Genomic DNA, 14623 nt, shown 5'->3' with positions numbered 1-14623 from the left:
AGAGCATCTCCAATTCAGCTTCCTACAAGCTAATGTTCACCGGAAATGATTGAGGCGACCAAATATTTGCCGGAGACGCGCAACACTTTCGCTGAAGAAGAGTAGGTGCGGGGCTGCGGGACGTTCAGGGACAATGCCTGCTTCGATTTCTTGCGCAGGTGGCACATTGTCCACTGAAGTTGATGCTGGCCTCGTCGAAGGCGCAATCGACAATCCTTGGGTTTATGCAGATTTGGCGGAAAATCAAATATTGGAGAATGCATATCTTCTACGTCGGCTCGAGCGATCCTGGGGTTTTCGCGGCTCAATGGGCTGGCGGACGCAGACTATCGGTATTTGTATGGCTGGGTACGTGGTAACTGTTTTGTAAGCTTGACTCCCCTGATACTTTCACTGAGTTTCACGCAAAGCCCGTGTTCTTGATTGCATTACACGTCTCAGTGTTCCTAAGGTGAGTGCTTCCTTTTCTTCTAGTCAGTGATAAGTCAACGCGAGCATATACTCTCACCAATGTCCCACATGGTCGGGAGTCTCATTCTATCAGCTCAAAAGCATCGACGACCACGCGGTGCCTCGGCAGTCGTGTTCTTGGGGTATGACAAAACACAATCCAATTCCACTGCGCGGTTTTACTTCGATGGACCGCCAATGCGACGCACAAATGCCTTCATAAGAGCAATGCAATGCTCTGTGCGAGGTACATGGGCGAAGACAAGGAGAAGTTCGCCGGTTGTGTTCGTTGCGGCGCTGGAATCTGTTAAGAATCTTGCGTTGAAGGTTAAATGGCTCGAGTTCGTAAGTCCGAGTCAGAGGAACCGGTGGACGGGATCGATGCAGTCGCTACGAAGAAGACGGCTGTGCGTTGCATCAGGGGACATGTGAGGTTTCTAGTACGGTTATGCTAGAATTTCGCGTAGGCGAGATAGGAAAACGAATGTGAGCCATTTTATTTTTGTATAGATTGCGCTGACGTGTATGGGTCTTCGTTCCTCTCTTACTCGGATACGATGGTAATGATGAAAATTCAAGCACAGTCGGGTTCAATCTGACCTAGACTGTCAGTTGATACACAGAAGACCCCCGTCATTCTACGTTTCGAGACGGGGAGCGCGAAGCTGTGCCGAGCATGAGGCCGCACGTGAACTTGCCGTGACCAACCCGTTCTCGAAAATTGCCGCGCCATGGTGTTGCGCTGAGCTTCTGACGCCGACGAGTCATGTACTGTGCATGTTTGAAGAGGAATTTCCGTTCTCTCACTCATACACAGCTGCGTAATGCCATGGAAACAAGTCCCACGAGGATATACAAGGTCGGGGTTGCAAACCGGGACACTCTCTTGGAACTCCATGCTCTGCTGCCGTACTTTCCGCTTGAGGCGCTCTTCCAATTAGTTCGCATGATAGGAGACTGCAAGTCGGGCCACACACTCGGCGCCTGGCTGTACTGTACGGCAGCAACCGAAAGCATGGAGAAGAGTCAGTGTACAACTGACGCAACCTTGGGCCGCGTGGGGTAGTTGCGTGGAGTCTAGGCAGACTCGATCTTGCTGCGCAGAGTGACCATGCCGTTCGAACAATGTGTGCCGTGCCGGTGTGGGTCTTGGTCCTGAAGAGTACTAGTTTTTGCATCATGGCGCAGGATTTTTCGGTATATTGTAGAAAACATGGCACCGTGCACTCTGCTATTGCGTCAATTTTGTATGTGCATTGTCTGAATGTACTGATGGTACCAAACCAAACACTTGAATTTATCCGAGAATTGCGCCTGGTCGTCGATCGTACATCAGGTCTGGTTCGGCCGTAAGGCGCTTGACAGGCGGAAGCTACCACTCCAAGCTTCGATAATGCAGACTGTAAGCAATCGCCAGCCAAGGCGCCTTTAGGATGGTTCATTAACGATGCTTGTTGCAGGCCGATGCCTATTGGCAAGTCCAGAACTGATCGGTGTTCAACACCTGTCGACTGAGAATCCGCCCACGGTTCGACAGTGATCTGGCAGTGTCGTGTCCAGGTAGACGGATAACCGTTTCTACGCCACCGGATATCGCGTGCCGTGGGACCATGGGGAAACTTGGTTTTCGAACGCCGACTGCTTTCTGTCGGAAGGAGCGTCATTTGAAATGTTGAATACCAGTTTCGCGAGGCTGCGCGAGGCTCCTCCTGCCGAGCGCGGCCGAAGTGAAACGCTGATCGAAAATGGGCCCGTCATCTTTCCAAGTTTATCGCGGATCAGCAAGAGGGTCAAACGGTGGAGGTAGCCTCATCCTGGCACAGTGAAGCCAATTCCCGTTGTTTTGAACGTACAAGGCTCATCCCACCGTTTGCTCTCGCTTCGTCCGCGAGCGTTGGAAGGCGCCAATGAAGACCGAGATGAGCGGATGATGTGCTCGCTGTTCGAATTGCGATAGCTCCCGCCTTGGCGAGCCCCCCTGGCGATCACTCTCGGCGCTTGATGAAAGAATCAACGCGCATACGCGTCCATTATTGACAATTACCTCCCCGTGGGCAAACAGCCGGAGTGAAAAGCGGAGCCTCGCTCAGGAGAAGGACTGGAACAGTCCATGGGCAGTAGCGGGCAGCAGCCAGGCACTCACAGGCGGTCGGAAGCCAGTCACCAGCCCGTCGGCCGTGAAACAAGCCAGTAGCCAGGTTGCACGCTCTCGTCTGGTGTAGAGGACTTGTTCTCCGAGTGCCGGCCCGGCCGCCCGCCAAGCATGGCCTGCGGCGGAGAGGGCGCTCAACAATGCCGCCAAATCGAGTCTCCGCCCAGGCCGGTGGCTCTAGCCGGGGTTATCGATAAAATTCTTATCGGCACCAGCGCAGTCCAGGCTGGGGATGACGTAGGAGGTGCCACGGGGGGTCTATTTTTCGATGTTGCAACGCAAGCCGGCGGGCGGCGTGCGAATCACCGGCCACTGCAACCTGGCTGGGTGGCTCGTCCTGTGGCTGGGACGCGCATGAAGTGGGTGCGTGTGGGTGTGCTGGGCGTGCCGGATTGCTCGCTCTGGCCGTCGCCCTGACAGCGATGCTCAGCACAGGCTGCGGCTCCACCGCGGTGCGTGTGCAGCTGGTAGCGGGAGCGCGTACGAGTGGTTGAGCGTCCGGTGCTGGTGGAGCCTGCGCGCCCTGGCCTGGTCGCACCATCGCCATAGCTGGGAAACAGGAAAGTGGTTGGGCCTCTGTTTGGGTGAATGTTGGGGGCTGTCCAGGATAAGCGGGTCTTCTCAGCGAGGTGCGTGCGCGCGTGGCGAGCTCCCGTATAAGAAAGAGGTCAAGCTCGCAGGCACTTCTTATCTATCGCCAGTCCCAGATACAAATACAAGACTCCCACTGTCGTTCCTCACCAACCAGTACTTTCGTTCACCGCCCAATACTTAATTACCAACCCACCAAACCACACCCTCCAAACACCTTCAACATGCAGTTCTCCATCATCCTCGCTGCCTTCGCCGCCGCCGCCTCGGCTCAGTACACCTACTCCAACGGCACCACCTCCGCTGTTGCTCCCTCCGGCACTGCCGCTCCCACCGGAACTGGCTCTGCCGCTCCCTCCTCCACCGCTCCCTTCGAAGGTGCAGCTGTCGCCAACGGCCCTGCCATGGCTCTCCTCTTCGGTGCCGGTGCCGCTGCTCTGGTAAGCTGGCTCGTCTTGGAACGTTGCGACGAGAACAGGATTTAACATAGCCTAGATGATCTAAACAGTTTCATCACTGCTACCACCAACACGCGACACACGACAACCACCTCGACCTCGGCTTTCGACTTCTAATTAGCGACCATGTCCGGCATGTTGATAAATCGACCTTGTTTGGTATGGGATCTTGAGCATTTTCTGGCGTAATAGTCCGTTTCGGACGCTCTGGATGCATCGTGACCGTAGCCGGTTCGCGGCTCCGTGAGCAGGAATTACAGGATTTGTAGATAGAGGCCCTACGTGGCTCGGTTTATCGGTTTACCTAATAATACCCATCCACTGTTTTCGAAACTGTCTCTTGTTGCACATCCGTGAAGTGCATGCTGCTGCAGCTGAAATGCTCTCAGCCATCGTTTGGCGAATACGTGCTCGTACCCTCGTGTTTCTCAGCTCTCCCATTCAGACAATCTCTTCCTGCATGCGCATATCTGCAAGGTACGCCTCCGACGTCTGATATGGCAAGAGCGGACAGGTTGCTTACATCGACTTCGTCCATCTTGAGCTCTGGCAGCGCAGGTTCCTTTGCAGTCTGCCACGCGGCCTCCCAAGGGCTAATGGAAGGTGCTGGAGAACCGTGCCCAAGTACGCTCTAGAATGACCGATCGCTCAGGTCTCGCATGGAACAAACCAGGAAAAGCGAGCGCTGGTGGGGAGATCTATCGCTGTGGTGTACGGCCGAGACGGTTGTCGTCGGGACCCGAGTATTGCCTGTTGCTCCTTCATGGAGAGACATCACGTGCATCGCTTGGCGCCAGGACGCGCAAGTCGAAACATCGACTTGTCATCCACAGTAACCTGCCATGGATGTCGACGCTCTGTAGTTTTGCCACACCCCACTTAGCATCTTACACTCTCATTGCTATGTCGGCCTCCCACTGCTTCCTCGTGACCGACCTACAGTCGCAGCTGTACTTGATCGTCTTTCGATAAGCGACCCCTCCGCCCACCATGGTGCTGGATATAGAGCCCGCGGGTGTCCCGCCGTATGGCTTACAATCGTCAAAAGAACCACGTGTTGGGATAGAAATGCACTCCACGGACTTCAGCTCCCAAGAGACTTCGCCGGAAAACCGACCGTGGCATGACCACCCCCACTGGAAGAAGATCAAGAGCAAAGTCCCAGCGCCGGTCGCTGCTCGCACCCGCAAGGTGTCACAGTGGTTTCGCGGGCCCGAATCTGCAAAGCCCAATCGCATAACGCCCCTCTTCGAGCCTATCCAAATCTTCCACATCCGCCTCTTTTCGCGACTTCCTACATTTGCGCGGGGATGCATCTTTGTATGCGCGTTTATGCTATGGCTTGTTATATTCGGCGTGATCCTTAGCAAGGACAGTCTTCCCTCGGACATTGGGGGGTTTGGTCCTCCGGTCCGGCTTTCGTGTACTGCCAGGCTTTGGTAAGCTCAAGTCAATCCACACTCAATCAAGGCTGACTTGTACATTGCAGGCCTAACGGCCAAAGCTGCGGACTCAACGGCGTCAATTGCCTTCCCTTCGACGATGCGAGCTTTGCGTTTACGTGCCCAGCCGATTGCGCCGGAGTTCAAGTGCTGAATCCATACACGATCGGCGATACATCGATCAACTACCGGCCGCTCATAGTTGGTGGCGCCTCAGAAGGGTCAGATGACAATGATTTGGTATACCGCGGTGACTCGTTCATCTGCGGCGCTGCCATACAGGCTGGCGTTCTGACAGACACATCGGGAGGTTGTGGAGTGGTTAATCTGGTCGGAGAAAGGACGGCTTATGGCTCAGCCTCGCAGAATGGCGTTCCGAGTGTGGGCTTCAATTCCACGTTCCCCATGTCATTTGATTTCGAGCGGTCTGAGCAAGTTCTGAGCGACTCAGCAAAGTGTCGAGATCCAAGGTGGGGCCTACTCGCGTTGTCTACCATCTTTACAGCCCTATTCTCGCTCTTCACTACACATCCTGCTCCTTTCTTCGGTTCTATTTTCGTCATCACGTTCTGGCAGATTGCCATGGCTTCAGATCCTCCTTCATACTCAGATTATCCCTCTCTGGCTTCTACCGCTTTTTCGAACTTCCTTCCAGCCGCTTTCATTGCCGTCATCATTTACCGCGTCAGTGTTCGCAAGACTCTCATGCACCTCAACGCGCAATACGAAAAGACGATCCTTTGGGTAGGCGCTCTGTGGGTGGGAGCATTGAACAATCTGACTCTGGATATGATACCCATCTCACGTCTGACGGGGCATGACATCAAGCAGCAGCCCGGCGCCATCACAGCACTAGTGATCATCATCTTGATCCTCATAGCTCTAGTCCTCTACCAAGCTTGGTGCTTCCGAATTGAAGGACGGTTGCCGCGATACTTAGGCATATATGGCATTCTCGCCTTTTGCTTGCTCATACTACTGGCAGTACCATCGCTAGATTTGCGGATACACCACTATATCCTCGCTCTTTTGCTGCTTCCTGGAACGGCTTTGCAAACCCGTGTTAGTCTGCTTTGTCAGGGTCTCTTAGTCGGGCTCTTCATCAACGGTGTTGCGCGCTGGGGTTTCGCATCCATTCTGCAGACTGCTGCAGCTCTGCGAGGCGACGCGCAATTGGGAACCGACCTTGTGTCGATCCTCGACCCCATTATCAACGCCACGAATATCACATTTGCTTGGGAAGGTTTGGCGCAAGGGTACGAAGGGGTCAGCGTCTTGGTCAACGACGTTGAGCGCTTTCGTGGCTTTCATGAAGATGGCGACAAGAACTTCACCTGGACAAGGAAAGCACTTGATCATCCCGAATACTTTAGATTTGGGTTTGTGAACTACCAGCCGTTCGGAGGAATTTCGTACAGCGACTTTACGAAAGCGGGAACCTGGTGGCCAAATGGCACGTGGGAGGACCCTCCACCAGGCCGTACTTAGACCACGAAGTATTTCTGCAAGCGCACTACTCTCCACGCAGGGTAGTGACCCCGGATTTGCAATACATGAAGATTCCGCCTCTACGAAGAGCTAATCATGGGGCCAAGGTTGCGGTGTTGGTAGATCTCTCGGCTTACATGCCTGCACATTGCCGATATCCGACTGACAACTCTCACTGAGGCGGTGATCAACATATACATGACAAACCAAGTGGTATAGCGTAGTCAATTGGCGTGTTACTGTATCTTAATCCTCGTGTCGGTGGTCGGCGAAGTAATGGCCTGAGTTCGAGTTGAGTCGGATATTCCGAATCTCGAAAATCGAGTACTACACTATGGTGAACTTGCAGCAGTGATGAGTGCAATGCGTCTCAATACTCAATGCCGTTGCAGGCTTGAAAAGACCTGCAGGTCTCGCCTTGAAAGCTTAATTTCAAGGTATCAACAAAAGAGAAGTCGAGAACCTGAAAGCAGACGTCCAATAACATGCGGCTCTGATTTTGGTGTCGGATATAGCACCTGCGGGTGAGGGTCACCACTTGTGGAAATAGACGAGCAATCAACACGAGATCGGCCCGACCCAGCACCACCAGCAGCAGCAAGTTACGTGCGAGTACGCTGGTCGCCTCAGCCTCTTGACTCGACTTGCTCACTACGATTCGCTCGTTATGTTCGATGCTCCCCACTGATGCGCAGGACCTTGCGTGGATCTGTCGCTCCTATGCACGACTACCACGGAGCTATCCGAGCAATCCAATTCCAGGTGCGAAGGCCTCAAGCCCTATGGAAAGTAAGCCGTACCCTGGGGAAGCGGATGCATCGTTCGCTGCATCTTGGCAGGTACGCACTGTGCAGACTAGACGGGATCTGCAAGGCGGTGTTGAACATTTGGGAAGCGTACCATGGATGTTGCTGGCAGGGCTCAGGGGAGCACGTCCAGTCGTCGACGGTATAAGGATGTCAGTTTCTGCTAGGAGTGGGACTTGATTGCAACTTCACCTGTCATTCCTCACTTCAAAAGACAGGACAGAGCAATTCCATACACTCTTTTTCACCATGGCGAGCCGCAATATCGGGGTTTCATTGATGGACGTTCCCACCATTTGCTTCGGCTTCACACTCGGCTTCGCGACTCTCACAATCTCCAAAGCGGCGAAGCAGACCCTCTCGGTTATGCGCAGGAAAAACAACAAATTCAGCCCCTACATCTTCATGATTTGGATCGAGATAGTCGTGTGCCTCGCCATGGCCATCATGAGCTGGCTCTGGATCCGCGGCGACCTACCCTCCACGTCAGTCTCAGTCTCAGTCTCCCCATCAGAGTAGCATCGCCCGCCTAAACAATAAACACAGACTCTGGTACTTCTTCATCCAAGTCACGCTCTGGTCGATCCAGCTGCAACTCCTCCTCCAAATCATCGCGAACCGCATCTCCCTGATCCTGCCCTCCCGCAGTGACGGCCGGCGCCTGCGTCTCGCCCTCTTCCTCGGCATCCTGCTGATAAACATCAGCGTGTACTGTATCTGGATTCCCGCACGCCTGAACGTGTCGCCGACATGGGTCAAGCTCAACGAGGTATGGGACCGCGTCGAGAAAGTGATATACCTCATTGTTGACGCCGGACTCAACGCATACTTCCTGTACCTCGTGAAAGTGCGTCTCGTGGACGCCGGGTTAAAGAAGTACGAGGAGCTGTGGCGCTTCAACGTAGGCATCAGCAGTATCAGCATCAGCATGGATCTTCTCATCATCGGGATGATGAGTTTGCCGAACGACCTGGTGTAAGGCTCCCCCCACGTCTCTTCCCCGCACGTATGGTAGGATGTTAATGCGGAATCAGATATGTCCAATTCCACCCCCTGAGTTACATTGTGAAATTGAACATTGAGCTCTGCATGTCCGACCTCATCTCAAAGGTCGTCCGCAAGCGCGACCGCACCGACAAACCCCACGAGCACGACTCCTCGTCCAATCCCTCCCAGGGCACCGAACTCCCCTCCACAACCACGAAAACCGGCACCTTTGGCGGCACCACGTTCACGAGATCCAAATTAGGGCACACTGGCAGCAAAGATAAAGATGCAAAATCGCAGACTGTGAGTAACGTCCGAGAAGACAGTTCCGGGCCCAACGGAGAGGGAAAAGAGGACGCAGAGAGCTCGGGAGATAGCATTCATTCAAGCAGCAGTAGTGACAGCGGGATCAATTTCCGCGTGTCGGGCGATGCGAATGCGAGCGGGATCGTGAGGGAGGTGACGGTGCAGATCGAGGTGGATAGTGTGAGGGAGGGAGATGATGAGCAGAGGAGTACGAAGAGTACGACGATACTGAGGGGCGGGGGGTGGTGAGGCTAGCTTTCCGCAGAAGAGGGGGTGGACGTGGGGATGGAGAGAAAGGGGAGGCCGAGAGCAGAAGAGCACATGATGCCCAGCGCAAATACACGAATACAATACACAGATAATACAAAGCGGCGTTTCAAGGCAATGTCCTGGCTGTCTCGGCCGTGTTGTATGTTTGGATGCTTCGAACGACTTGATCTGCCCGCGGTAGACTTCCTTTCACATCGAATGCAAGGCGCGTGCAGGGCACATGCAGAAGGCCAAGCACACCCATTCCCGCTGCCGCGGCGGCCACACTAGTATCGCGCGCGTCGATGACGGCCCGGCTGCGCACCACAGCTGGGACTTTGTTGTTTCCGAGGCCCACGGCACGGAAGGCGTGCCGAGCGAGGAGCCTCGAGCATGGGCAGCGAGTCGCGTCTGGGACATGTTCGAGCTGGGTAGGTTGGGCTGTGCTAGAGCGGCGGTGCTGTGGAAGGGGTCTGTAATACAGATCCGACGTGCAGTACGTGCGCTCAGAACGAGCGCAGCACGACGTGGGCGAAGATGCAGAGAAAGCGTACAGGAGGCCTAGGATTCTGACAGTGCACTAGTCTGGCGGGCTGTCCCACCGCATGTGCTTGCGCCCTGCCTTGCACTAACCACCGCTCAGTCCTCAAAGCCATCCACCCAGAAGATCAACGATCGATTGCAATTGGTATCACGCTCAACGCCTGCAAATGCTCGTTCGACCCTGCCCCGCCCGGTTCTACTCCTTCTTGTATGTATTTCTGGCCATTTCTCCATGCGTAGGCGCCCCTACACCCACTCCGGCATATCCCTTGTAATCTTCGGGCTCCCCAGTTTCAACGAGCTCCTCGTATGATACTCCAGCAGCCCCGCCAAATCTGCGTCAACCCTTTCATAAGATTCTCTCAGCTTCCCCCTCTTCCCCAAAAACGCGTCCAAGCCCCCAGCATCCAGCCTCTTCCGCACATCCCGTGCGTAGTCCATTGCGTGCCGTAAGTCCTTTTTGTCCGCCGAGCGCGCCTTGATGGTCAGGTAGTTCGTAAGGTTGAGCAGGACAGCGATGTCGCCGAAGGAATTTACGGTCGCGCCGGGTGGAAGGTCCATGCTTGTGACGGGGGTCGCGGGGTTGACGAGGTACTCTGCGAGGGTGGCGTTGACTTCGTCGAGGTAGGTCAGGCGGACGCGGTCGTCGCTGCTCTCGAGGCGCAGGGCGTACTCCATGCAGTTCGCGAGCGCGTCCCAGATGAGCAGCTTGCCATCGCGGGGTTGGAGTGTCTTGAGCGTCCACAAGTGCGCGTTTGTCCAGTATTCATCTTCGATGAAGTTCTCATAGTCGGTCGCTTTGGCGATGCGCGAGCGCATTTCGTAGGTGCGGAGGAAGTCGCGGATGCAGCGGTGGGCGTAGTTGACTTTGTAGTGGGCGAGGTCGGCGACTTCGACGGACGTGCGCTGGGAATCGGTGGGCACGGCTTCGAAGATGGAGAGTAGGTTTTTGCACTTGAACACGAGGACATTGCGCATTTTCTCTGAGCGGGTCATCACTTCGCCGACCGACAGAGGTCGTGTCTCTGCTTCGAGGGCGGATCGCGTGTCGGTGTCGTAGGCACTGGTGAGAGGCAGTAGAGAGGGATAGCCGTGGGCATCGACGAGCCGGAATAGTCGGGCTGCCTGCAGAAAGTGCTGGGGGTCGAGGTTGTCAAACATGTATATGAGAAGCGCTTCGAGCTCTTGTGGCAGCGCATTCACCCGCCATTTTATCGTAGATACATCGTCTGTCTCCTTCGTGCTCTGGATGAGGAACTCGGTGGCCAGGGATGCCCACAAGAACACGCCATTTGCTTTGTCAATGAGTGTGTTTATAATCGCACGTTCCTCGGTACCGTCTGACTGCTCGGCCGGAATGTTAAACATGGTGTCGTTCTGATCGAATGCATACAGGACATAATCCTGGATGCCTCTCCGCGTCCACTTGTTGAGCTCTAAGCTAGGCCAATCCTTAAATGTGGCCTGATAGATTACTGAGGGCCGGCTGGAAATGCAGACCTTGACGTTCTCACGGTTGGACGCACTGATCAGGACAGTGAGTGCGTTAGTCGGGTCGTCGTCCAATTCATCAAGGCCGTCTATCATAAGAAGGAACTTTTTGGTCTTGTCTGACAGGAGAAGGTCGAAGGCAGTTCGTAGCTCCGAGAGATTGAATGGGTGTATGCCGCCACCGTATGAGGAGAACTGCTTCCAGCGTTCGCTGAAGATTCTCTGAACAATGCTTGCGTCCTCTTCCAACGGTCCGAAAATCATGTCTTGCAAAGCTTCATAGAGGACTGTCCGGAGCATACCAATTGTGGTCTTCTGCAAGTCTGTGCCGCAGTTCCAGAGGAAGAAGCCTGTTAGGATGCCGGGAGAGTGGCCTGACCAGCGCTCTAGAAACGGGAACAGCTCCTCGTTGCGGAAGAGATACTTCATGAGTGTGCTTTTACCCGAACCAGGCTTTCCTATGTCGCGAGTTAGCCGATGACCATCTTTGTGATGTGAGTGTCGCGTACCTGTCAGCCAGAATACGTTCTGACCACTGGTGTCGCCTAACCAGACTGGAAAACTCCCCTTTCCTTGCTGCCGTGAGTTCCAGATCCATTGAAAGCTCTCGTCACTCGGCTTGCTAATGCTGTAGAGTCGGTCGTCCTGCTCAGGAAAGTGAAGGCTCGCAAATATCAGATCCCGGAAGCGTGCTTCTGTGTCGGCAAGTATCAAGTTGTCCACGACTTTCGAGAATTCTTCGAGGTGCTTCTTGTTTTTGGCCTTCCAGTCATTGGTGCTGATAGCTTCTACCGCCTCATGTTGCCATGTCTGCCGGTGGGTAGCTTGCGTGTCTTCCAGATGGATCACAGACAGCCCCTTTTCGGAGGATGGATCAAGGTAGGCCCTGCACAGCAATGAGCATGAACACAACAAAAAATGAAGATGAAAGGCTCAACGCACTTCAGAGCGCGTAAGAGCGCCAACTCGATTTCTTTCCTCTGTGCCTGCATCCTCTTCTTCTGGGTTGAGATACCGCCTTTGGTCCATACCGTCATCAGGGGCTCCCTCAGGTTCGTCCACGTGGCTTCGACGTCTTCACATTTTGATTGCGCTAGAATCAGCCCATCGATCAAGGGAACTACGATTTCATGGGTGGACTCGCACAGCCTCAGCAGGTGCTGCGTGGCATCTTCGAGCTTGCCGGCTTTCTTCTCGTAAAATGTTTTCTTGGACCTGTTTTCGTGTAGGGCCTCGTTTAACCGATAGAGCTCGTGCGTTACCGCACGTAGCAGCTGGACGTTCTGGACGCCCGCGCCGACCCTCGGTTGGTAGACCTCATGATCTTTGATCAAGATCTTAGTCGCAAAATCTAGGAGCTGCAGGGCGCAAGCTGCTAACCCCACAGCGGGAAGGGCCTTCGGCATGGTGGGGAGAGATGACAGTTGTTCATCGCGCGGCAGAGGGGCTGCATAGGTGCTGCCAGCGGCGTATTTGACAGGTCGGGGCGGACTCCGCTTCCTCGTCGCGAGCCACTGAGAGGGCGACATCCTAGTCACTTGGCGCGCAGTTTCAAGCCGGACGGATGCCTGATGCAGTATGGTCAGCCTTGTCGCTTGATGATCGAAATGTCGTCGTGTTTGACGCGTAGACGAAACGATAGTTCCACTCGTCGCTTTCGTGATGTTCTTCAAGGTTGTCCCGGATCCTGCAAATATGGGCGCGTTTCGCGCGCGGCTGGTCGCAATGCTGTAGAAATGCGGGGTTTCTTGAAACTTACGATCGGAGTTGGAGTGCAATCGGAACTGCTGGAAGGATCCGTCTCATCAGCAGTATTAGGGGAAAACGACGACCATGTGCGATACTCGGAGGCATCGCAGTCGGCCAGGAAGGCCCAGTATCCGCTGTCCATCAGAACTGTACGAGTGTCAGCAGCTTTCGAGGACAATCGTAAGGACGAATTAGCATCTTAGTCTTTGCGTTTGCAGTTCAAAATCCAAAAGGCCTGGGAAACTGAACAGGCAGACCGCAGTGAAAGGGGTGCAGCAAGAACATCACATTACACTATACAAGAAGGGATACAGACGACCCAGGGGATGCAAGTTTCGCTGTAATAGAAAGAGCTAGCCTGTTCAAAGCCGCTATCGCTTGATGCAGCAAACGAACATTTTGGACGCCATATCGGCTTGATTCACTGCCAGAATGCCCAGGGGACCTAGGCTTAGACATGCGCGGCAAAGAGCTGAGGCTACCTGACAGGTCGAACCAGGTCGATGGACTGCCACCTAGGGACCAAGGGAGAATTTGGTGCGCGCTGGTACCGAGCTTCAACATTAGATGCACAACAGTGTAACGCAGCTCGCCTACGATGTGGAAAGCGCACCCTGCGAAGGAGAAGCATTCCTGCTGTTATAGTCTTCCAGGAGCAGGGCAAGAGCAGAGGTTGTGCTGCCTGCCAGTGCCTTCCCAAAGCGTGGCCGCAGCTCTTCACCAGCCGTCTGCCTCCCGCCACAACCTCAGAAGCCGTTCTACGTCCGCACCGCGCCGCCTTCAACGGTTCCATGGTCACTCCCACGACGGCAGCGTCGTTGTACCGCTCTCCCCCACGTGCCTTTTAGTCTCGAGAACCCTGCGCCGCAGCCACCAGGCTTGCGAATCTTGCTCGTACGCATTACTCTCCTCCGCGTACGCGATCATGCCGAAACTGATGTGGATAGGAGGCTGCGATATGCCGGCGCCAGTGAAAAGAAAAACGAAGGATACCATCATTGTGAAGGGGGTTGATGGGCTGACGTTCGGTCTGAAGTGCGACACGAAAGCGCTCCTCGAGAGCAAATCGAAGATCTGGTTCTGGACGTAAGACTTCCTCCAGCCATCGCGACAACAACCGCACTTTACTGACAGCTTTAGGGGATGTGACAACAAGCATAAGCTTTTCGATAAGCTCTCTTGCGAGTGGAACCTCTGTCCGATGGTCAACACCCGCCTGAAGGAAGACATCTCTGGACTGCTCGACAAATCCAATCGAATCGCCATGGTCTGCATCACCAACTTCTTCGATGATGAGGCCGCTGATTTCGTGTACTTCGTCAAGGGCTACAAGAACCTCGTAGGCGACTCCAAGCACGGGCTACAAACTTTCAGCGACTGTGCTAAACCATGCGCTTCAGGCAAACTTCCTGAAACTCACCTTTAGCGGAAGGGCCTACAACGATCCATGCTTCGCGACCCCTCTGCAGAACTTCACGTTCAAGAAACTCATCGAGAGCCCGGGCTTGGACTGCCTCGCTCTTGAGTGCGTGGGTAAAACGGAGACGAAAGGCTTGAGGTGGCTGTATCTGTACAAGTCAGCAGTCAACGCATGGGACAAACTCGAATTCGATAACGAGAAGTATATGACCATCAAGGAGAGGTTGAATCGTCCCGGGCCAATGGTGGAAGAGCTGTCGGACACGGAGGAGGACACGCCTAGCGATACTACGGATGATGATGATGAGGAGAAGGAGGTAGATGAGGACGAATATGAGGACCTAGATGACGAGTAGAACGCTCTCTACGCTGAGGAGACGCAGGAACGGTCAAAGGCTGGGGCAATGAAGCCAATTCGCGTTGCCTGAACATCACGCACATACCAAGCATGCTGCACAATACAACTTAGAACCGTGGCCACGATCTTCCCGT

At 54.5% G+C, this 14623-nt stretch overlaps 6 protein-coding genes across 6 annotated transcripts; 4 read left to right on the top strand and 2 right to left on the bottom strand.

Moving 5' to 3' along the window:
• Nucleotides 1-1067: 1067 nt before the first annotated feature.
• CC84DRAFT_316780 (uncharacterized protein) lies at nt 1068-2459 on the bottom strand. Its single transcript, XM_018185841.1, has one exon. It carries the CDS (start codon nt 2112-2114, stop codon nt 1254-1256), a length of 861 nt encoding a protein of 286 aa, XP_018031014.1. The 5' UTR covers nt 2115-2459; the 3' UTR covers nt 1068-1253.
• Nucleotides 2460-3313: 854 nt separating this feature from the next.
• On the top strand, nt 3314-3998 carry CC84DRAFT_1263573 (uncharacterized protein; the record flags this gene model as incomplete). Its single annotated transcript, XM_018185249.1, has 2 exons — nt 3314-3633; nt 3689-3998. Coding segments are annotated over 2 exons (321 nt in total), but the record flags the coding sequence as incomplete, so codon positions are not given.
• Nucleotides 3999-4719: 721 nt separating this feature from the next.
• On the top strand, nt 4720-6581 carry CC84DRAFT_1190646 (uncharacterized protein; the record flags this gene model as incomplete). Its single annotated transcript, XM_018181127.1, has 2 exons — nt 4720-5090; nt 5141-6581. The coding sequence occupies 2 exons, from the start codon at nt 4720-4722 to the stop codon at nt 6579-6581; spliced, it is 1812 nt and encodes a 603-aa protein (XP_018031012.1).
• Nucleotides 6582-7373: 792 nt separating this feature from the next.
• Nucleotides 7374-9050, top strand: CC84DRAFT_320513 (uncharacterized protein). Its single transcript, XM_018185842.1, has 3 exons — nt 7374-7872; nt 7934-8362; nt 8422-9050. Exons 1-3 carry the CDS (start codon nt 7637-7639, stop codon nt 8927-8929), a joined length of 1173 nt encoding a protein of 390 aa, XP_018031011.1. The 5' UTR covers nt 7374-7636; the 3' UTR covers nt 8930-9050.
• A 217-nt stretch (nt 9051-9267) lies between these two features.
• Nucleotides 9268-12414, bottom strand: CC84DRAFT_1168714 (uncharacterized protein). The gene is made up of 3 exons (XM_018179465.1): nt 11906-12414; nt 11473-11849; nt 9268-11421 (listed from the first exon to the last, which is right to left on the bottom strand). Exons 1-3 carry the CDS (start codon nt 12367-12369, stop codon nt 9719-9721), a joined length of 2544 nt encoding a protein of 847 aa, XP_018031010.1. The 5' UTR covers nt 12370-12414; the 3' UTR covers nt 9268-9718.
• A 1223-nt stretch (nt 12415-13637) lies between these two features.
• On the top strand, nt 13638-14487 carry CC84DRAFT_1222130 (uncharacterized protein; the record flags this gene model as incomplete). The annotated part of the gene is made up of 3 exons (XM_018183336.1): nt 13638-13798; nt 13853-14051; nt 14113-14487. 3 exons carry the CDS (start codon nt 13638-13640, stop codon nt 14485-14487), a joined length of 735 nt encoding a protein of 244 aa, XP_018031009.1.
• Between the last annotated feature and the right edge of the window lie 136 nt (nt 14488-14623).

The sequence above is a fragment of the Paraphaeosphaeria sporulosa genome, assembly GCF_001642045.1.
Source record: "Paraphaeosphaeria sporulosa strain AP3s5-JAC2a unplaced genomic scaffold CC84scaffold_12, whole genome shotgun sequence".
Classification (NCBI taxonomy): domain Eukaryota; kingdom Fungi; phylum Ascomycota; class Dothideomycetes; order Pleosporales; family Didymosphaeriaceae; genus Paraphaeosphaeria; species Paraphaeosphaeria sporulosa.
Note: the sequence above shows the minus strand (reverse complement) of the source record. Positions and strands in the feature narration are given on the sequence as shown.